The 19,985-nt window shown below is 35.0% G+C and overlaps 1 protein-coding gene across 7 annotated transcripts; it reads right to left on the reverse strand.

The window, feature by feature from the left end:
• Nucleotides 1-667: 667 nt before the first annotated feature.
• Nucleotides 668-19,845, reverse strand: LOC110464186 (clathrin light chain A-like). 7 transcript variants are annotated; one of them, XM_021519262.1, is made up of 8 exons: nt 19,659-19,845; nt 17,950-18,017; nt 16,425-16,469; nt 13,697-13,771; nt 8,975-9,089; nt 8,531-8,642; nt 6,923-6,934; nt 668-1,993 (listed from the first exon to the last, which is right to left on the reverse strand). In XM_021519262.1, exons 1-8 carry the CDS (start codon nt 19,795-19,797, stop codon nt 1,822-1,824), a joined length of 738 nt encoding a protein of 245 aa, XP_021374937.1. In that variant the 5' UTR covers nt 19,798-19,845; the 3' UTR covers nt 668-1,821. The 7 variants fall into 7 exon arrangements, with proteins under 7 accessions (XP_021374937.1, XP_021374939.1, XP_021374941.1 ...); XM_021519264.1 differs by lacking the exon at nt 16,425-16,469; XM_021519266.1 differs by lacking the exon at nt 13,697-13,771.
• Nucleotides 19,846-19,985: the final 140 nt, after the last annotated feature.

Here is a 19,985-nt window from a genome sequence, read left to right on the forward strand (position 1 = left end):
CGCTTTTGAGACTGATCAGATAAAAAAAATGGCCAACTGGCAGCCATCTTTGATTATGACAGTTAAGCATTGTTATAGCCATTTCTCAGAAAGGACTGGATGGATCTTTCTCAAATTCAAAATGTAGGTTCCTCTTGGTCCCTAGTTGTGCATGTTTACCTATGAGACTGATCGAATAGACTCAATAGCTGACTGGGGACCATCTTAAGTTTTGACAGTGAATGTTTGTTATCGCCATTTCTCGGAAACGACTGGAGGGATCTTTCTTAAGTTACATCAAGGTGCATTTACTGTTAACATGACTCGATCAAACAGATAAAAATAAATAGAGAAAAGATCGAACTGACGTAGAACTAATGCAGATGGTCAATGGTGAGCGTCGAGTTCCTTCTGGGATCTCTTGTTGCCTTGGGAATTCCTTTCCCTTAATTTATTTCCTAACCCATTTATTTAATGATTCCATAATTTCTCTCTCAAATGATGGAAGTATGACAAGGATTTACTGTATAGACCATTAAGGTTGTTCCAGCGTGTTGGAGGTGAGGCTGTCTGGGGTGGGATGCACTTTTTCAGTGACCCCCACTACCCCTATATAGTACTACAGGTGCCTCCTACCCCTCCATACCATCAATATTAGAATAGCCCTTAGCAGTAACAAAGCAAGAGAGATGTTTTCACATTTTAATGACAGCAAATGGAGTTTTCCACATCATGTACATGAACATAAATATATTTTGCAAACTTCTTTTCCAATAGTTGTGAACATTCAATGAAATACTGATGATTTTCCTCACAGATTTCTTACAAAGAGCTGCTACAAATCAAACGATTTCTTGTTATAAACAATCAGCTATATCAGACAACACAGACTATATATCGAGGAAACTTCCCAAGAGCCAATAACTTCACACACAAATGTTTCTTTCTGATCACAGACCTTGAAAGTTCCTAAAGGGTCTTTTTACCAGTTAACATGTTTAAACATGAAATCATTTCAAAACTTTCACTCTAGTGGAATGTATGTCTTTTATTTTTTTTATGATTTTTTGTGTAAACCCAAGATACATGCAGTACAAGGCTGAAATACTATGTTAAGGCTATATGCTACCTGACCAACAAATGTATCTCTGTTTTGAAAGAGTTCTATACTCCAGATCGTATATATACATATGTAAAATCCCAGTAATTGTGAATAAATTGGATTTAGCAGGATTTTTTTAAAATAAGGGAAATAACTCTTACAAAAATCATCGCAATATGTAATGCAGCATTCGCAATATGTAATGTAGCATATCTCCTTAACACAACCAGTCTTGACTGCAGGTCAAACAATTCCTTCTTAAATGAACATAACAGCTGAAGATTACTGACAAAATAAATACACCTAAGTCTTTCATAGGATTTTTTATGAATGAATTATGTACTACAAACGTATACGACATGTACCTACTGGTACTCTATCTCACCACACCAAGTGTGTATATCCTAAAACTAGGTACACCCAAGTCGGATCATGATCTAGTCATTCAATAATCTCACTCACATAAAATCTTCATAAACAAAACTCCAAATTCTTCACATTTCCCTACAAAATCTGTGGGAATGAAAAGAAATCTTGCGGTAAATTCTGTTTAGTGTTGATCCCATCTCTTTCAATACTGACTAAGGATAGTTGTACACTAGTGAAAACAACATTTACAACAAGATCCCGCTTTCTGTACACATCACCGAATCTCTTACACAGAATGTAAATGATACATAATTTTACCAAGATAATTGATCGAAGTCTTTTGTTACTTGTTGTTTTCCTCTATAAGTTAACTAGCGGACAAGTGGTGTTTGTTTAAGTTGAAGCAAAATGCCCCTCATTCTAGACACGTCTTTTGTGTTTTTCGAGTTTTTGGGGTTGAACTCGCAGAGTCTGCAGATTTTTTCCCACTCTCCTCCCGGCTGTGTCTCATCACGGTCCTTCACGAATGCTTCCTCGGCCGCCCTATAGTACAGACAAAACACCATTGTTACTTAGTGTTACATTGTAGAATCGCTGAACAGTCTTCAATATCAATCTAACTGTGCTACCCATTAAATGATGAGCTTTGTGTAAGAATTTATCAAAGTTTTACTTTATACACAAACTATGTATGTATTAACCCTTTCATCCCTATGTAACTTTAACAGACTCTACCATGCATTGATATGGATGAGTCCATTTTATTCTACAGTGGTGAAAGGGTTAAATGTTTAGCAATGTTTAAAGACGGACTGATCCCTTTGTCAAGTTATGATTTAGTGAGCTATTTGTACTGTTTACCTTTACAACTTAGGGTAGCTTGACAAAGAAATCAGTCGGTTTTGAAATGTTGTGACACGTTTAACATGTACATTGTTCATGTATAATGTTAAACTTTGGTACTACATGTACCTATTTCAAAACTAATGAATCTTTAAGAAGTTCTTATGATGTTTTTTACAAGTTATTATATTGGATTTAGTGATTATGGAAAAAGTTTCACAGTTTTTTATCTCATCGTTTTATGCTTATCTCAGAATTATTATAACTTTTTTTTTGTTCTTTTTTTTGAAAATTCAAAAAATTCCTTGATGAGAAATGTGAAAATTGGTTAGATATTTCTTGTTCAATTTCAAAAACTGATAAAACAAACTGAATGGAACAATTGTAAATGTATGAAATACAATTAGCACAGTTTGAGCACAGGGGTTTGTTACAAAAATGTAAAATACACATATGCTACAGTTATGCGCTATGACCCATATCAGTATAGCATACTGATGTATTAATTTCAAGCATTTTTGCATAAAAAGGGCACTGCAAAAGCTTGTAGAATAAGTTTACTGTTTTTGCATAGTTTTATATTGCATAAAAATTGACAAAACTGTCAAACATATATTGTTAGTGCTAAAATAAGCAATAATTTAATACAAGAATTAAGTACAGTATAGACATTACATATAATAAAGTTCTAAACCGTTTTCTAACCCTTTCATCCTATGTAACTTTAGTGAACTCTACCATGCATTGATCTGGTTGAGTCCATTATGGTCTACAGTGGTGAAAGGGCTAAGGAATCTTTGTCTGAATACAACACAATCTTTTACTTATTTCAGGTTATCATCTTTCCTTTACAAAGAACGACCATGCACTATACAAACATAAAACAAAAATGTCCTCACAGTTCAAGCCAACTTCATATGCCTAACAAGAGGCCAAGAGGGCCTGTATTGCTGACCTGGATAACAAGAGGCCCAGAGGGCCTGTATTGCTGACCTGGATAATAAGCAACCATTGGAAAATATTGTCATTAAATATATTAATACAACTTTTTCCAAATATTGGCTCTGTCTCCAAGCAACACCGTTCCCTCATTGGGTCCCTTCTTTCTGCCTCCATGAAGTGGGGTGTATTTCAAACATTTACCTCAATTTCCCCTATAAGGCCATGCCCCTCTACTCTCAGGGGGACAAATCCTCCATTTATACAAAATTGATTCCAATTTGCTCTACACTAAATTTGGTTAAAATCCCTCAATTTGTACAAAAGGATTTTAAACATTAAGATATCCCTTCATTCCTCCATAATGGGCCCTGCCTCTCTGCCTCCTGAAGGAGGGGGGGGGGGGGGGGGGGGGGTTGCCACAATCTCTGTTCATACCAAACTGAGTCCCTTTGCAAAGAGATTTGTTACACCAAATTTGATTTAAATCCTACTGTTCGTAACAAAGAAGGATTTTAAAGATGTATCCCTATTGTGCCTGCCCCTCTACCCCTAGAGGGGTTGCCCTCTCCATTTATACAAATGGAGTCCCCTTTACCCTAGAATATTATTCTAAATCAAATTTGGTTAAAATCCCTCAAATTGAACTGATAAAAAAAAAAGATTTTAAAAATTCACCTAAATTTCCCCCATGGACCATATGTGTACCCCTAAGCCCCCCAAGGGGGCCACACTCTCCATTTATACAAAACTGAGCAAAGGATGCTACAGGCAAAATTAAGTCAAAAATCCACTTGAATGTTCAGGACTTGTACATTTTAAAACATAAGTTGACAGACACCACACCACGGCATAAGTTCACTGGTCCTTTGGACCATGTGAGCTAAAAATGTATGTTTTTCCCCCAAAAAATCTTATATTAGAAATTAATTTGGTGAAATTCGTAGGTCAATCACCTGGAAAAAAAGATTTTTTTTGTGATGGAGAAACGTTTTTCATCAAGATACATAAATATCCCTTAATGTTTAGATACTTTCTCTCCAGAACACCTCTGATCTATAAACCCCCATACTAATTATACACGGTAGCTTGCTTGTGTTCACTTACAGGAAATAGTTCCAAATACTTGTACATTGTTACAACAGAATTCTAGCCAGACTAACACAAATCTACGTATAAACAAACTCCTAGTACACCACTCTTTACACGGAGCCACCCGGAACCGTCAAGCTGTTATACTCTTCACGCTATACGCGTAGACACGTCACATACCCGACTCCCGAAACCATAGAGTTTACACATACAACACAGATCAAACAGACATGCAGACTAACCATGTATACCTGTGATACTAGCCAGTGATGGTACAATATTGCATCACAGTATAAACAACTTCTGATTATTTAGAGAGGAAATCCTAGTTAGGGGTGTATTTCTCAATCTCATACTTAAAACGCATTTTTTTTTTTTTATTAGAATCCAGTGAAGATTACATCATAAATTTGATTTATGAAAGTATTGATTTAAACTTTCCTTCATCGTCAGATTTCGCTTTGCTAAGCACTCTGTGAAGAAGACTCTTCTTCTTCTCAGTAATTTGTAATTGTCTGTCTGTGAAATAATATGTTTTCTATGCAAGTATTGATGAAAAACGGTGTCCAAAGTTGTAATAACTTATGCTTAAAAGACAAACAATGAATTTCTGACTGATTATCACTACCTAATATTGCAGCACTATAGAAATGTAACTTAAAACCCGACTACCCTATATTCTAGCAATGGATCCCTCCACCATTTGCTTTGGAACCTTCAACCAAAAACTGGAGGAAGAACAGCTCACACCTTTTCATACAGACTGATTTTAGATATGGGTTCCCACAAATTGTCTATAAACATCTTGCAAGTTAAAATAAAATGATAATAACAAAAATCTTACATTTAATCAACAAAAGTTCTTGATCAAACATACCTTCACAAAGTTAATGACAATGCAAATCCTTATATGGTATGTGTATTTAAATATGTATTCTATGCTCCAATTATAATAATTATTCAATATCAATACAAGTAAATTCAAATATTTCATAGGTGCAATAACTCTTCGTCAAAAGAGAAATCAGCAATTTTAGAAAAATGACAAATACATGTACTGAAAAAGTAAACTGTTTTAATTTTTGTTATAGAAAACCTGTGAGGACCCGTTCAGCTACGTCTATATATATATATATATATATATATATAGTTGTCATCATTGCAAAAGATATTTAGAAATTTCAAGAGAAAGAAAAACATTGGGATTTAAGGCAGCAACCAGGTTAAAATAAAAATCATTTGGAAAAAGAAATACACTTGTGTGCTGAAAATATTACCTCCTGATGGATCTTGTAACAAAAATTAAAACAACTTTACATGACCAACGTAGGATTAAACCAAGTATAATAAAAGGGGAAATCACTCAATATTTTAAAAGTAAATAAAATCACCATTAAGGATCCTAGTAACACTGCTAGGAAACACTAGAGAGTTCCACGGTAGTTTTTCCTGACTACAGTAACCTCCCTTTAACTTCATTTTGGTTGTAGCTTACAAGGACTTGGTAAGGCTACTTCAGCTGATCACATAAGTTTGGTTAGATGAACCATATCATGATAGGAGGTCCAGGGTTCAAAACCTGGTCTGTCCATGTTGATTCTTTTTTACTCTAGGAACACTGCGATTGGATTTTCACATATTTAATTTTCATTAAAATACCGCAAGGTATGGGTTTCATTTTGGAAATGGTTTTTGAAATCTATTGCCATACTGGAAAAAAAGTTTCTAATTCATAGTTACAGGTTTCTGGCAGGGGTACAGGGATCCTTAATTTACATTTAGCAATCTTGAGAAAAATTACATAACTGTTGAACACAAACAGTTTGATTGTATATATGAAATAATGAATGGCAGATACAGGGGTGGAAGACTTTGCAAGAAAATAATCTTCTTTTTCTTCGCTGAAGACTCTTCTCCGCGGCGCCATTATTCCAATAGTATTACCCTAGACCAGCCTCATTTTCATTTGGTAGTTGTCATTCCTCAAATCCACACGCACGCTGTATATTAATTCTATGCATAAAACATTAACCCACTGGTAACAGTCACCATTATGATACTGTATACCAGAAATTAATCCATTTTCGCCAAAATATTAAATTTGCCCTTCACATTTAATTACTCAAATTTTCACCTATTAACGGTAAAATCCATTTCCGCCCAATTATAAATTTGCCCTTCACATTAATATTTAGTCTGACATTCTAGCCTGACTTGAGCCTGCAGACTTGTACTCAAAACACGAAAATTGTACATTTCTAGCAACTGCCCAATGGAGGTCTTGAACCCGAGACCCAGTGATGGAGGGCTAGTGGTAGCAGAATTGCAGACGCCTTATAATTAACCACTTGGCCACCGTTGCCCCATTTAAAATGTTTAGAAGTTTTGAGTACAATTTTCCAGTTCTACCTGTGAATGGATTGGGTTTAATTTTTCCAATAATTCCAGCCAATAAGTCTTTGTTAGTACAATTTTCCGGTACTTCCAGCAACTAGGTCATTGCGAATTTCTGGGTTAACACGGACAATATGGTGATTACAATATATAACATTTGGTCCGAGTACTGTACTACTGGCTACGACTGTAGGTCATACTCACATGTTTCCTCGGCTTGTGGGGATAGACAGATATATAAATATCAACCCAATACTCACAATTCCAACCTCACAATCACTTCTCAACACGTAATTAACAACACTGTGCATGCAAATTATTTATGTAAATTTCCAATATTGAGCTAAAAACCATTTACAGCAGAAAAAAATCAAATTTGGTTGGAAAAATTATGATGCGATGGCAATTATTAATCAGAAAAATTCAGCTTTTAAAATAAGCCACTTCATATCAACTATTATTTAAATATAAATTTAAGTTGAAAAAACTGCTGTTTTAGATACAGGAAGGGGTTCTCTTAACCCTTTCACCACTGTAGACCATAATGGACTCATCGAGATCAATGCATGGTAGAGTCTACTAAAGTTACATAGGGTTGAAAGGGTCAAGAAACCTTAGAAAGACATTTTGCTGGATCAGGTGGGATTAAAAGGATCTGCACATAAAAAATGCCCGGGTTACGGGGTATCATTTAAAAGTATTATTCATTATTAAGCCAGGTTGTACAATTTTCCTAGCAAAATGTCCAGTATATTTAAAAAATCAGGAATAGAAAAAAAATCAATATTTACTCTGACATTCTAGCTTTGACTTGAGCCTGCAGACTTGTACTCAAAACACCAAAATTGTACATTTCTAACATGTCATACTTCAAATTTTCAATATTGAATACATTATATAGTACAAATTTACTTACACTAGAGAAATTGAAAACATTTCGTAAATTATTTTTTAAACAATTGCTATCACCGAAGCGTGAAAGCTATACCCCTTTGGACAGATACAGGACAACAATACGAAACAGGTTCAGTTTTGAAATATTATTATTAATATTATTGGATTTTCAAAAGCCTATCTCAACACAAAGGAGGTCACTTAACGGTCAATAAAGTAGACACAACATGTTAAAGGTACCCGTAATGACTTCAAATGAACGTAAAGGTTAAAGACAAACGAAAAAGAGGCTATGGTTAGTTATTTCTTTTTGAACCGACCAACTTTTTTCAGGTTGGTTAGAATTGTAGATATACTGACTGTTTCGAAGCGATTTGAGAACTGTTATATTGTTATAAAAGTTCTCTCCTGTTGGCTGAAGGTTAATACGATCTAATAACAAACGCTTTACTGTACATGTAAATGGTTTGTGATCTGCTATGCATCGAGGCTGGTTTTCGCTTTTCAATGAATAAGAATGGGTTATGTCATGTCATCCTAGATATCCATGGTTACGCTCCCTTTCGCTCTCTGCACCCCTGGAATATGTCATAGCAAAATCGAAGTCTCAGTGTGCGCCACCTTGTGGATGAGACGACAATGCTAGTTTGGTCCTTTGATGCACATCAAAAGAATTTTGTGAACGTGTAACGGTTAAACTTATTGGCTTTGAAGTCGGGCGCCCTCCTGTTATCTTGAAAGGACAATTATAACCCTAGTGATTGGTCGTTTTTTTTCACAATCAAATAGTTAGCCGTGTGCCATCAATTTTGCTATGACATACATATTCCAGGGGTGTAGAGAGCGAAAGTTAGCGTAACCCCTGGATATCCAGTTTGGGGTGATGGATGAATGATTTAACATGTACATGGTATTTACCGATTGTTCTCCTTTGTTTTCTCCAGCTGTTCCAGGTTGTGTTTGTACCAGTCGTCAAGCTCTTTCTTCGCCGAATCTCTCATCTCCTCTTGTTTATTATCCTCTTCCTTATCTGATGAATTTAAATACGAAAATGTTAAAATCTCATTAATCTAGTAATAAGCCTGAACTGGTGCTTTCGTTGTAGCTTGTTCTCAGTGTAAGTCAAGGGAGTTGTTTACAGTGGTTTTGAGTCGAGACATCAGTAATTTGCCACCTTTGCTTGACAAAGGAAAGTGACATTTCTGAAAGCCCACTTCCTGTTTGTGTTCAAAACAAACTTAGTCTTTGATATTCATACCAAACTGATTAATCTTATTCCTGTTTAGCATTTACCGTTTCCCATTGCTTCTCAATATATTAATTAAAACAGATTAATTAGATGTATTAAGTGCTTATTTTAACCTTTGGCCTCCAACTTTAAGACCTGTTCTTCTCGCCAGATTCTAATTTTTTCAGGCTCATTCCTCTCGCGATCCGCCTGGGAGATTATACTGTACATATCCGGTGGCGCATTGGTCTGAAAAGTAAAGATACAACAGGTGTGAACCTATATTTTACAATACATTTTAATATTTTGACGTAAAATATGTTTACTGTGAACAATTACAAGCTGACTGTGAGATCAGGTTTTCGTTATATGGAAGATTGGTGGTTAAGATTTAAATGAATACTTACATAAAGTTCTAACATATTCCTTCATATTTTTAACTTCTGATCGTGCAATTTTTATTTATCACATACTGTACTGTGTTATCCAGTGATCATGAATATACCCGTCATTCTCTTTTTTTGCGTATTAACCTATGTAATATGATCTATCAGCCCTGTGATTGGTTACAAGTTTCAATTGTGACGTCATGCCTAGGACAAGTACATGACATCACAGACTTACGCACTGGAGTCAAAATAGCAGCATTTTACAGTTCAAGGATGCATTTGAAAAATTCTTAAGATTCGTTTCATAAATCTTATATGAAATGGAAACTCATGTAAGATCCTATATATACAACTTATCATTCTCAGGTCTGCTTGCAATTGGCTTTCTTGTAAACATTTTTTTAATGAAATAAAATGTCATCAATTTCAAAACTGTGAAGTTTTTAAACAAACACAAATGATGATACATGTATTTATCAATCTTATAGTGATGTTATATTTATAAGACTTGGTTATGGCGAAGCTTTTTTTCTTTATAAAACCATGAATTTACATTCTGAATATTAAAATGTTAGGTAAATATAAGTACAAAATGTACCTCCAGTTAAAGAGAAACTTTTAAAAGATACATTTTATAACTGTATTTAACTATCAGTGATAAAGTCTGATATTCAGTGAATGTTTCCTGGAAAAAAATAAATGTTTTCTACATCTCCCAGTATCTGAAAGAGAATTTTCTGTAACATAGACATACATACAACATACATGTATGAATATACCTGGTATCCATTTACCTATGTTTAAAGTATATATATGTTATCTTAAACCATATTTCTGCAGCTTGTGTTGATTAACTCCCCTGTTTTTTTATCAGTATTCTGTCGTCATATTTCATCTTTGCGTATTGCGGAATGTGGAACTCCTTTAGAGAGGAAATACTGGGCGTAGTAGAACTCATTCACCCCTGAAATTTCACAATGAATTATTCCAACTTCCGAATTGGAAGAGTTCAAATGTGTCTTCAAGGGGTGAATGATATAATAAGGTATTATACAGCCTTAAAAGCATTAGTTGATTGGCACATGATTATGACCAAAGTTTGTCCTCAATTTTTGTCTTTTTCACCCTCCGCAATGAGGGAGAATCTATTATTACAGCAAACGTTTGTTAACAACATAATATACAAAGTAACTAAATGTGAAGTGTGAGGTTAAAACTGGGCAAATATGGATATTACTGGCGAAGGGCAAAATTTTGACTGGGCGAAAATTTCCGGTATACAATACGAGAAGATATTGATACGAAATATTCATTCTTGTGTTCAAAAGAGGATAGGTTAGTTGGAGTATATAATTAAACCTTGATATAAGATGCCCTCAATATATTGCCAATCCCCTTCACAGTGCCAAAAAACACCAGCAAAGTGAAGGCAGTGTGACAAAGTTTTAGTGTATATATATATGTTAAAGCTTTAAATTTTGGATGAAAAATTAATTTGAGTAATACAAAAGGTGAACACATTTCTGATTATATCACTTGTGCCATGTTAGTATATGCAAATGTTCTGCTTTCGCCTTTGATAAGCCAAGGGGCCTAACATCCTTAAATTAATAGAGGCCGAAGAGACCAAAGGCCTAAAATAATTCTTGAAGGGGCCTATAAAGCTCCAGGGTCCTTACTTCCTGAACAATTTCCTGAGTGCCCAGGGGCCTTCAATTCTTATAAATATCCTGAGAGGCCAGGGGCCTTAAGTTCTTATAAATATCCTGAAAGGCCAGGGGCCTTAAATTCTTATAAATATCCTGAAAGGCCAGGGGCCTTAATTCTTATAAATATCCTGAGAGGCAGGGTCCTTTAATTCTTATGAACATCCTGAGAGCCTTGAACTCTTATGAATATCCTGAGAGGCCAGGAGCCTTAAACTCTTATAAATATCCTGAGAGGCCAGGGGCCTTAAATTCTTATAAATATCCTGAGAGGCCAGGGACATTAATTCTTATAAATATCATGAGAGGCCAGGGTCCTTAAATTCTTACAAACATCCTGAGAGGCCAGGAGCCTTGAACACTTATGAATATCCTGAGAGGCCACAATCTAATTAAAATTATATCTTCACATCGCTCCCGTTTACTATATGTCGCGTTGAAGATCTAACAACATCCCATAGAGGGTCACCTCAGAGGTCAACATGAATGCATTATCATATTTATAACAAGCCAATCAAAACGCGACATAACTCTTTCTTTCAACCAATCAGAAAGCAGGACCTGTAGCATTTAATGCAGACACCTCGTAGCCCAAAATCCACTTTTTCGTCTGGTCCAGTGATAGTTTGAATATTGCGAAGCCTGTCATTGGTTAATTTTAGTTTCAGGTTGATAAACTTTTTAACGACAACATCACCAGAAGAGGAAGTCTCTCTTATTTCAAAGCAAAATCCACAAATTGTACAAACGTTGTCTTGTAGATAGACACGACGTGGTGCCATGGGCGCCGCCATTTTAGTTGCTCATTTGACACCTCTCGGTCTTTTATCATAGCAAGTGTGTTCCGAAATCATTACATCATCACTTACAGAAATGCGTAAGCTCTCATCTGATTGGTTAATGCAAAGGTCGCCTGAACAGGACCCTCTACGGGATGTTGTTAGATCTTCAACGCGACATATCAGTAAACGGAGCGATGAGAAGATATAATTATAATTAGATTGGAGAGGCCAGGGGGCCTTAATTCTTATAAATATCTTGAGAGGCAAGGGGCCTTACACTCTTATAAATATCCTGAGAGGCCAGGGGCCTTAATTCTTATAAATATCCTGAGAGGCCAGGGGCATTAATTCTTATAAATATCCTGGGGAACTACGAGCCGAAAATCCTTAAAAACAGGCTGAACTCTTTCCCTAATGTAATGCAAGATGGCTTTAAATTCTGGAGTTCCCCTATTTATAGAAGGCATAGCAAACCAGAGTATATGGGTTTATCAGCAGCAAAGTATGAGTTTTTGTGTAAAACAGGATTACGTCAATGTGAACCAGTATATTCTTCTTCCCAAGAATATTGTACCAAACCTAATTGCACATGTATCTTTGGTTTCATAAGTCGTAAATGATGTGAAGAAATAACTTGTTAATTTAAATGTTCTTATTCAAATCTCTTTGATATGAAATGTCACAGTAGAAATATTATTATTGTCAAGTGATTTGTTAAAGAATTGTACTTTTAAACAACTGTGCACCATGAAAACTGGGGTTTTCAAGTAAATGGTTATCACCATACTGGTAGATTATAAAAACACAGCAACGTGTATGCAAAAACCTGGAATCAACAATTTGACACAAGGGAGACACCTCAGCAAAACAAAAACAACACGAAACAGGTAGGACGTTTCTGTTGTACCTTAGCAGACTTCCTTTCCTCCTTTGACCTGTCACGCTAGCAACAACACATACAGATGTAAGTGTAAAATGGTTACACAGTATGCAGTATGAACATGTAGAACACTTATACATAATTATCTATTGACTTATTCAACGTACCCCTTACGACACATTTGAACTCTTCCAATCAAACAGTTGGAATAGTTCATTCTCACATTTCAGGGGTGAATGAGTTAGCTATCTTCTTACATATTAGCTATTATATCAAGTTAATTCTGAGAGTTTTTATTCAGCAATTTCTGAAGTAAATTCATTATATTATGAAAAGACAAAACAACATAAGGTATTTTTTCTAACACAAGAGCTCTCATTCCCTTGTCAAGGTCTTCATTTTCCATTTTTATACTGTGCGTTTACAATTCCTGAACATAATACTGTACAAGTAATGGCCAGTATATAGGTCTCAAGCTAGACTCCTGTAACTTTTTTCTTATTTGTTTAAGACCTAAACAAACCAAAGGTAATAGTATATTAAAATACTTGAAGAGAAAATTGACAAAGAACTATTTTAAACAGAGTAGTTATTTCAGCTGAAAATTGCAAACTATATTTTTTTTTCCCAAATAAGATTCTTCAGCTTGGTAGGAATAATAAAGGCTAGGTTTGTATAAAGGCTAGGTTTGTATAAAGGCTAGGTTTGTTTAAAACACAAACAGTAGTTCAAAACTTATTTTGATTGCTTTCGAAAACGTTGGTTTCCTCTGTCAAGCAAAGAGCATAAATGACAAGAGTCTCGACTCTAGACTGTTGAAAACAACTCACTTAACCACAGTGAGCTGATTCGGCCAATTCCTGTTTGTGTTCAAAACAAATCTTGCCTTTATATCATATATCATATATCTGAAGAGATAGGTCTGTTGTCTGTAACACTTTTTTTTCAGGGGATCTGTAAAGTATATAACGATAGTATGCTTAGCCATGCTTTGCTGTATAAGTATTAAAACAGAAATTTAGGCATTATTAAAATTTAAAGCTCTGTTTAGGAGTGTGATGCTCTCTGAAAAAGTGCAGGGAAATTTTAGATTCCTCACGTTTTGTTCCTCAGCATCGACGAGGGGAGGGGAAACATCAAAGTCTACAAGCCCCCCTCCTGATCCCCCACTCATCTGAAATGTTAAAACTCCTTTTTATGGTAAAAACAATATCTCCAACGTCAGTACCGCAATGTGTATATTTGCTTCAGTCAAAATGACCTTGCGTTGGTACTTCCAGTCAATTGCATTTTTGCTAATGATATCATGTCAAATTATTGATCTCACCATAACTAGTCTGCAAGCAAGAAACCCTGAATTTAAAGCCACCAGCTGTAATTAACAACAGTCTTTTTCTTCAAACCCCACACAGAAATTCAATGCATTGCCTTTGTGAACAATCTTAATGAGCATCATTTCCTAGACGCCAGAACACAAGCTGTTGTACTTGGGCGAGTTCCACAGGGTCATGATCTGGCCTGTGGTCTGTAAACTATCCGTGAATCTCTCCCTACATCGGTTAACACTTACAACTGCTTCAATGTGTACAGGTTATTCATTTCAAAAATATGTGCCACAGAATATGCAAAGTATATACAGTTAATTTTTTTTGTGAATCAAAATATTCCCCACTTGCATTTTTCTGCAGGTCACAGAACAAAACATAACTTAAATACATACATGTAAACTGAACTCTAATTTGATATCTTACATGATGCATAATATTTTGACAGTACACCGTAAAATTTAAAAGTCATATTTCAAATGTGAAATATCTTATTGTAGTTATTTATAAGATTTTCTTGAGATATAATTTGATTTAGCAGGAAGATATTTTTCCCATTTCCTCGCCTATTCCCTGGATAGCTCAAAACATCTCTTCGATACTCCAGAGGTTATGCTCACTTAAGTTCTTTGCACCCCGGTAATATGTCATAGCAAAATTGAAAGCACACGGCAAGCTTATTGAATGGTCTCGGGTAAAATAAAACTGACCAATCACTACGCTAAGGAGCGACATCTTCCTTCAAAAACAGTCAATTTAACATTTATATGTACAAACTAGTCTTCCACAAGGTGGTGCACACAGAACCTTCAATTATTCTGTAACATATTCCAGGGGTGCAGCGAGCGTTTGTGAAACCTCTGGCATATCAAGGATGCTCAAAACAAGATAACTAAATAAGCACTACAATAAACTGACCAATAATTATAACAAAAACGATCAGTTCTTGGTTTTCATATGCTGTGTGCATAAGTTTAAAATCAACATTTTCCCCCCTCATTTTAAATAAATGTTGTATTTGCACTGTACACACAAGGTCGTAGACAAACTCCAGGCAGTAGTACAAAACATTGCAACAACAAAATTTAACTGTTAGCTTGCTTCATGCCGAGTAAAATAAACCACCACCGTGCATCGCCACCACATTGTAGAAAGTAACAAACTAAATAAAGTGTTTTTTTGAGTCTGATAACCGACATACATCCTCGGTGAACATTTTCCTAATGTCTGATATTACATATACAATTACTTGATAGATCGGCACAATGAAACAGAAATGTTATCAGATTTAAAATATAATGCTCAGTCAGTCATTTATATATTGTCTTTCTGCTTAGGCATTGAATAAAACTTCAGCAACAAAGAGTAATTTGAGGTCTGAAATCACACGTATGTTTAGAAGTATAGGAAATCTGAAGGTAATGAAAGAAGCATGTAAAAGACAGCAACTATGTTACTGACAAAGAGTTCATAGGTGTGTAGATCCTTATTCCGTCTTTGCGTATTGCAGAGTTATCTTCTCTTGTGAGCAGGTATTGATTGTTACGTCATTTGTTTGTGAGAGTAACGTCATCAACTTTTTGAGAAAACGACGTAATTTTCTCACACAAACAAATGACGTTACAATCAACACCTGCTCACAAGAGAAGATAACTCTGCAATACGCAAAGACGGAATAGAAGCGTGGAAAGTCATCAATTACTTTATTGAGAAAGCTAAGCATTTCTAAGGATAGCTAAGGACTACTACAGATTGTCCATTTTATAAAATCTAAAATCGAGACAATCAGACATTTTATCATGTTTACATTCTCAAACTCACAACAGTGGTCTAAGTTTGTGATCTAAGACTAAAGGGTCTATATATAGAACAAATATGGATTCCTGCTTGAACTCTTGTATCGGTTTTATATCATTTTATAAGCCTATTTGAAGCATTTTAATTAACAAATGATATATATTAATATACAGTAGCTAGAATTTGAAGGGGTGGGAGGATGGAGATTGGGTGAGAGACTTTAATAATTTTTGTTTGAAATCCTTAATTCAGACCAAATCGGGGCTTCAAAAACTTCATATGATAACTATCATTAAAGTAGAACCTTATTCCGCCTTTTCGTATTGCAGAGTTATCTGCACTTATTAGCAGGTATTGATTGTTACATCATTTGTTTAACGTCATCAATTTTTGATAAATTGACGTAATTTTCTCACATAAACAAATGACGTACATGCATATGTAACAATCAATACCTGCTCACAAGAGAAGATAACTCTGCAATACGCATAGACGGAATAGGTCATATGCAATATTTTTCTTTTAAATAATAAATCTGAAATCAAGACATGATGTTTAGAGAAGGAATCCGTATTTGTTTGATTTTCTACAACTGTGGGGAAATGTTGGTATACAACACATGCATGTATACTTTCTGATATAATATTATATATATATATATATATATATATATATATAACATATACATTATAAAACCTGCCATACCATATTTTCCTCAGAATCCTGTTGCTGATTAGTAGTTTCAAACTCCTAATTAAAGAGAAATGTGTTTTTTTGGGTGGTACATATTAACATTTATGTATCAAAATAATTTATCAATCATGCATACAATTTAAAGCTTAACTCATTCACCCCTGAAATTTTATAATGAACTATTCCAACCTTTGAATTGGAAGAGTTCAAATGTGTTTTCAGGGGTAAATGAGTTAATTAATACACAGAAAATACATACATACAAGCTTGTTTGTTTCAGTGATATTACCACCAGCATAGAATTATAATTATTTTATTCATTAAATATTTTAATCTACAGTAATAGTTTTTTCTTATTTCTAACACCTTTTTGCACTATCTTTTTCAAATATCAATTGTCCAAATATGTTGAAACTGCCCAGGTAAACATTGATTTTTTTCTTCAAGAATTCAAGTACCTGTTGTTTTACACCTTAACTTGCATATTTAAAACTATGATGCATTTTTCTTATCAATCTGTAGCATCATAAGAAACAAAAGGATTTCTTATTTCCAATTTGTAGTAATTAATGCAGTAATTAATCTTAATCCTACCACCAGACTTGAAGCACTAGTACATAAAGAGGATCTTTAAAACACAACAAACATCATGCGCAGCATTGAATGATATTTTGATTCCATACACAAATCTCTGAAGACTTTTATAAGCATTACATATTCTAGAACACTTTTACTGCAATTGTATACCATCAAAATCTCCAAAGCTTTTACCATTAACAAATAACACAAATAATCTCCCAAGTCTTAACCATTAACCATAAATTGACCTGCTCACATGAAGCATTGCTCCACACCAATCAAATAATATTTAGGTAAAACATTACAACACAGAAACTTTAACTTCAAACTTTAGGAGAATCCACAATACTGAAAGTCAAACCAGGATTAGTTATATATAGGAAACTGAATTATCCAGTACAAAATCAATAAAAATATCCAAGCCTTTAAATGTTATATGAACTTAAATTATTAACCCCTGAAGACACAATTGAACTCTTCCAATTCAAAGGTTGGAATAGCTCATCATGAAATCTAGGGGGAATGAGTTAACAATATCAATAATGATACAGCAATATCATCTTTATAAAAACATGCTTGGTACTCTGAAGGTCAACAAATGTACTTGACCCGCCTGTGTTCTATAGACAATGTGTTTCTTACTGTTTACCTCTTATTTTTAGTGGAGTTGTACCAAATGTGTTACATACTGTCAGTGATTGATTTTTTGGTGAGTTTGGGGCCTTAAAAAGACTCCTTCCCTCTAGATATTTTCTGCTGTATTTCTCAAAAATCGTTACAAAAATCACATTATTTTCACCAAATGAACCATTTTTTTGTATGTGATATATTTTCCTAAAGTCACAAGGCACAGGTCCCTGTCCTATAGAGGTAGAAAAATCACTGACTATTTATATGGTTCTTTAGTGATGTTTTACCGGGTCAGAATAATTGTCTATTTCAGTGCTGTTAATTTTACCTGATTTCCCATGAAGTCCCCTTCTTGTTGTTCTGAAGCTCCACCAGTGAATGGGTCAAAATTGTCATCTGTCAAATAAATTATTGCAGATAATTTAAAAATGTGTATTCGATAATTTGGAATCAGTAATGTTTATATATCAATGAACTAACTAATTTCTTAAATCAACTCAAAAAACAAAGATTGGGTGAGGTTTTTGAGAACATTCCAAGTATGGAAATAAATATGGGTTTCAATAAAGAAATCACTGGATTACAGTATGATACGTTATACAGTGAACAAGAGAACCTATCTTAGAAGAGAATAATTGAAGAGACCCGCATTTGTCAAATAGTTTTATATTTCAAAGAGCTTATCAATTGTTAACTTTAATAAGTAACTAAGTACTAACTCAGATTACTAGTACTGATACTTTGTGCTAAAATTGCTCAAATATGATGCCTAAAAAGAACAAACTGTAGAGAAAAAAATCCATCAGGGACCTGTTTATTCTGTTTTTAAATGTAACATTTTCGGGTATAAATCCTGACATACTTGCAAATGTTTATTCAGGCATACTTGCCTACTTTTTTTTAATTTTCCATGGGGGAGATTCTGCATGCTCAAAATTATAGCATAAATGAAATGTGTGTATATACAGCCCTGAGACAAAATAACCCTTTGAAATGACATATTTTGAGTTTTAGGAATAGTTTAGCCAATTCACTGGTTGAAAATGCTAAATTTAGGGTCAAAAATTAATAAGGATGGTTGGCAAGTATGAACAGTCCTTGCAAAGACTTGGTCCTTTTTTTTCGACTGGGTCCCTTTTCTCATTCTGGTAGTTATCAAACTAAATAAACTATATGTTAATTTTGTCTCACAAATTCCAGGATTTTCCCTGTGTTTGGAAATCCAACGTTCAATCATGGTCTAATTTGTTGCATTTAACCACTCCAGTTGCTTTTGGCACAACCACCTATAACTTAATATTCCCAAAGTAACTCTTCAAACTTGTCGGTAGATGGGGGACAGTAGTGAAACTGGATTGGACAAATCGTAGGAGACTTCATGCATGTGTAAAAGATGTGGATTAATTTGGTTGCCTTACAAGCTTTTATATATATATAGCTGTAGGGAACTTCCCTTTAGCTCAGCAGTAGAGCAGTAGAGCATCGGGCTGGAAATCCAAGGCCCCAGAGACGGCACTATTGTTATCACTGTTCCTTGTCCTATTGCAGAATGGTGCTGTTGACCCTCCCCGTTCAAGGTAGGATAACCCTTTGCGGGGAGTAAAAGAACCTTGGTCGGTGTTTGAAAAAAGGGGGGAACAGTGTAAAAGAAGTGGATTAATTAGGTTGCCTTACAAGCGTCAGCTGTAGGCAATTTCCCTTTAGCTCAGCGGTAGAGCATCGGGCTGGATACCCAAGGGTCGCGGGTTCGAGCCCCAGCGACGACACTATCTTTATCACTGTTCCTACATGTCCTATTACACATGTAACATAAACTGTAGCTTTGATTTTATGATTTCGACCACTAGCCTATAACTAGCACATTAATGCAACACAACAATTCCAGTGTATACTTATCCTAAATGTTGGCACCAAAGCGCTAGAACAAGAGTAAGTTTTCTGTTCAGCAGAACATTACGCCCATTGCACGATTTGTGGGCGGATACCGGCTGAAAGTGACGGAGATTGTGTATTTTGAAGCGATATAGAACGAATTACTTTGTTGTTGGGGTGCTGATGAATCAACGCCGAAGTTATCGTCTTCAAGGCCCGCTAATTCGGTCTGTTCCCTGGCCAAAAAGGCTGCAGCGGGGTCTTCTTCTGTTGGTTCTGGGTTCATGAAGTCTGCGTCTGCCATCTTGATTCTGTACGTCACTATCGATTACTTCCGGCAAGGTGCGAGGCTCTAAATTAAAAGGACGAAACTGATTGGACAATTTTTGTGACGATGAGTAATCAAAATGATACTCTAGTATGATATTTTAAGAAAAGTTATCTTTAAATAAGAAAACACTTAAAAATCGTTTCTTTTCAGGATAATGATTA

The sequence above is a fragment of the Mizuhopecten yessoensis genome, unplaced genomic scaffold, assembly GCF_002113885.1.
Source record: "Mizuhopecten yessoensis strain PY_sf001 unplaced genomic scaffold, ASM211388v2 scaffold10969, whole genome shotgun sequence".
Taxonomy (NCBI): Eukaryota; Metazoa; Mollusca; class Bivalvia; order Pectinida; family Pectinidae; genus Mizuhopecten; species Mizuhopecten yessoensis.

Coding starts and splice junctions, on each gene's coding strand:
- LOC110464186 (XM_021519262.1), bottom strand. CDS start 19,797: ATGGCAGACGCAGACTTCATGAACCCAGAACCAACAGAAGAAGACCCC. Junction 18,018..19,658: donor ATCAGCACCCCAACAACAAA/GTAATTCGTTCT, acceptor TTTATTTGACAG/ATGACAATTTTGACCCATTC. Junction 9,090..13,696: donor TCGATGCTGAGGAACAAAAC/GTGAGGAATCTA, acceptor TTTACTTTTCAG/ACCAATGCGCCACCGGATAT.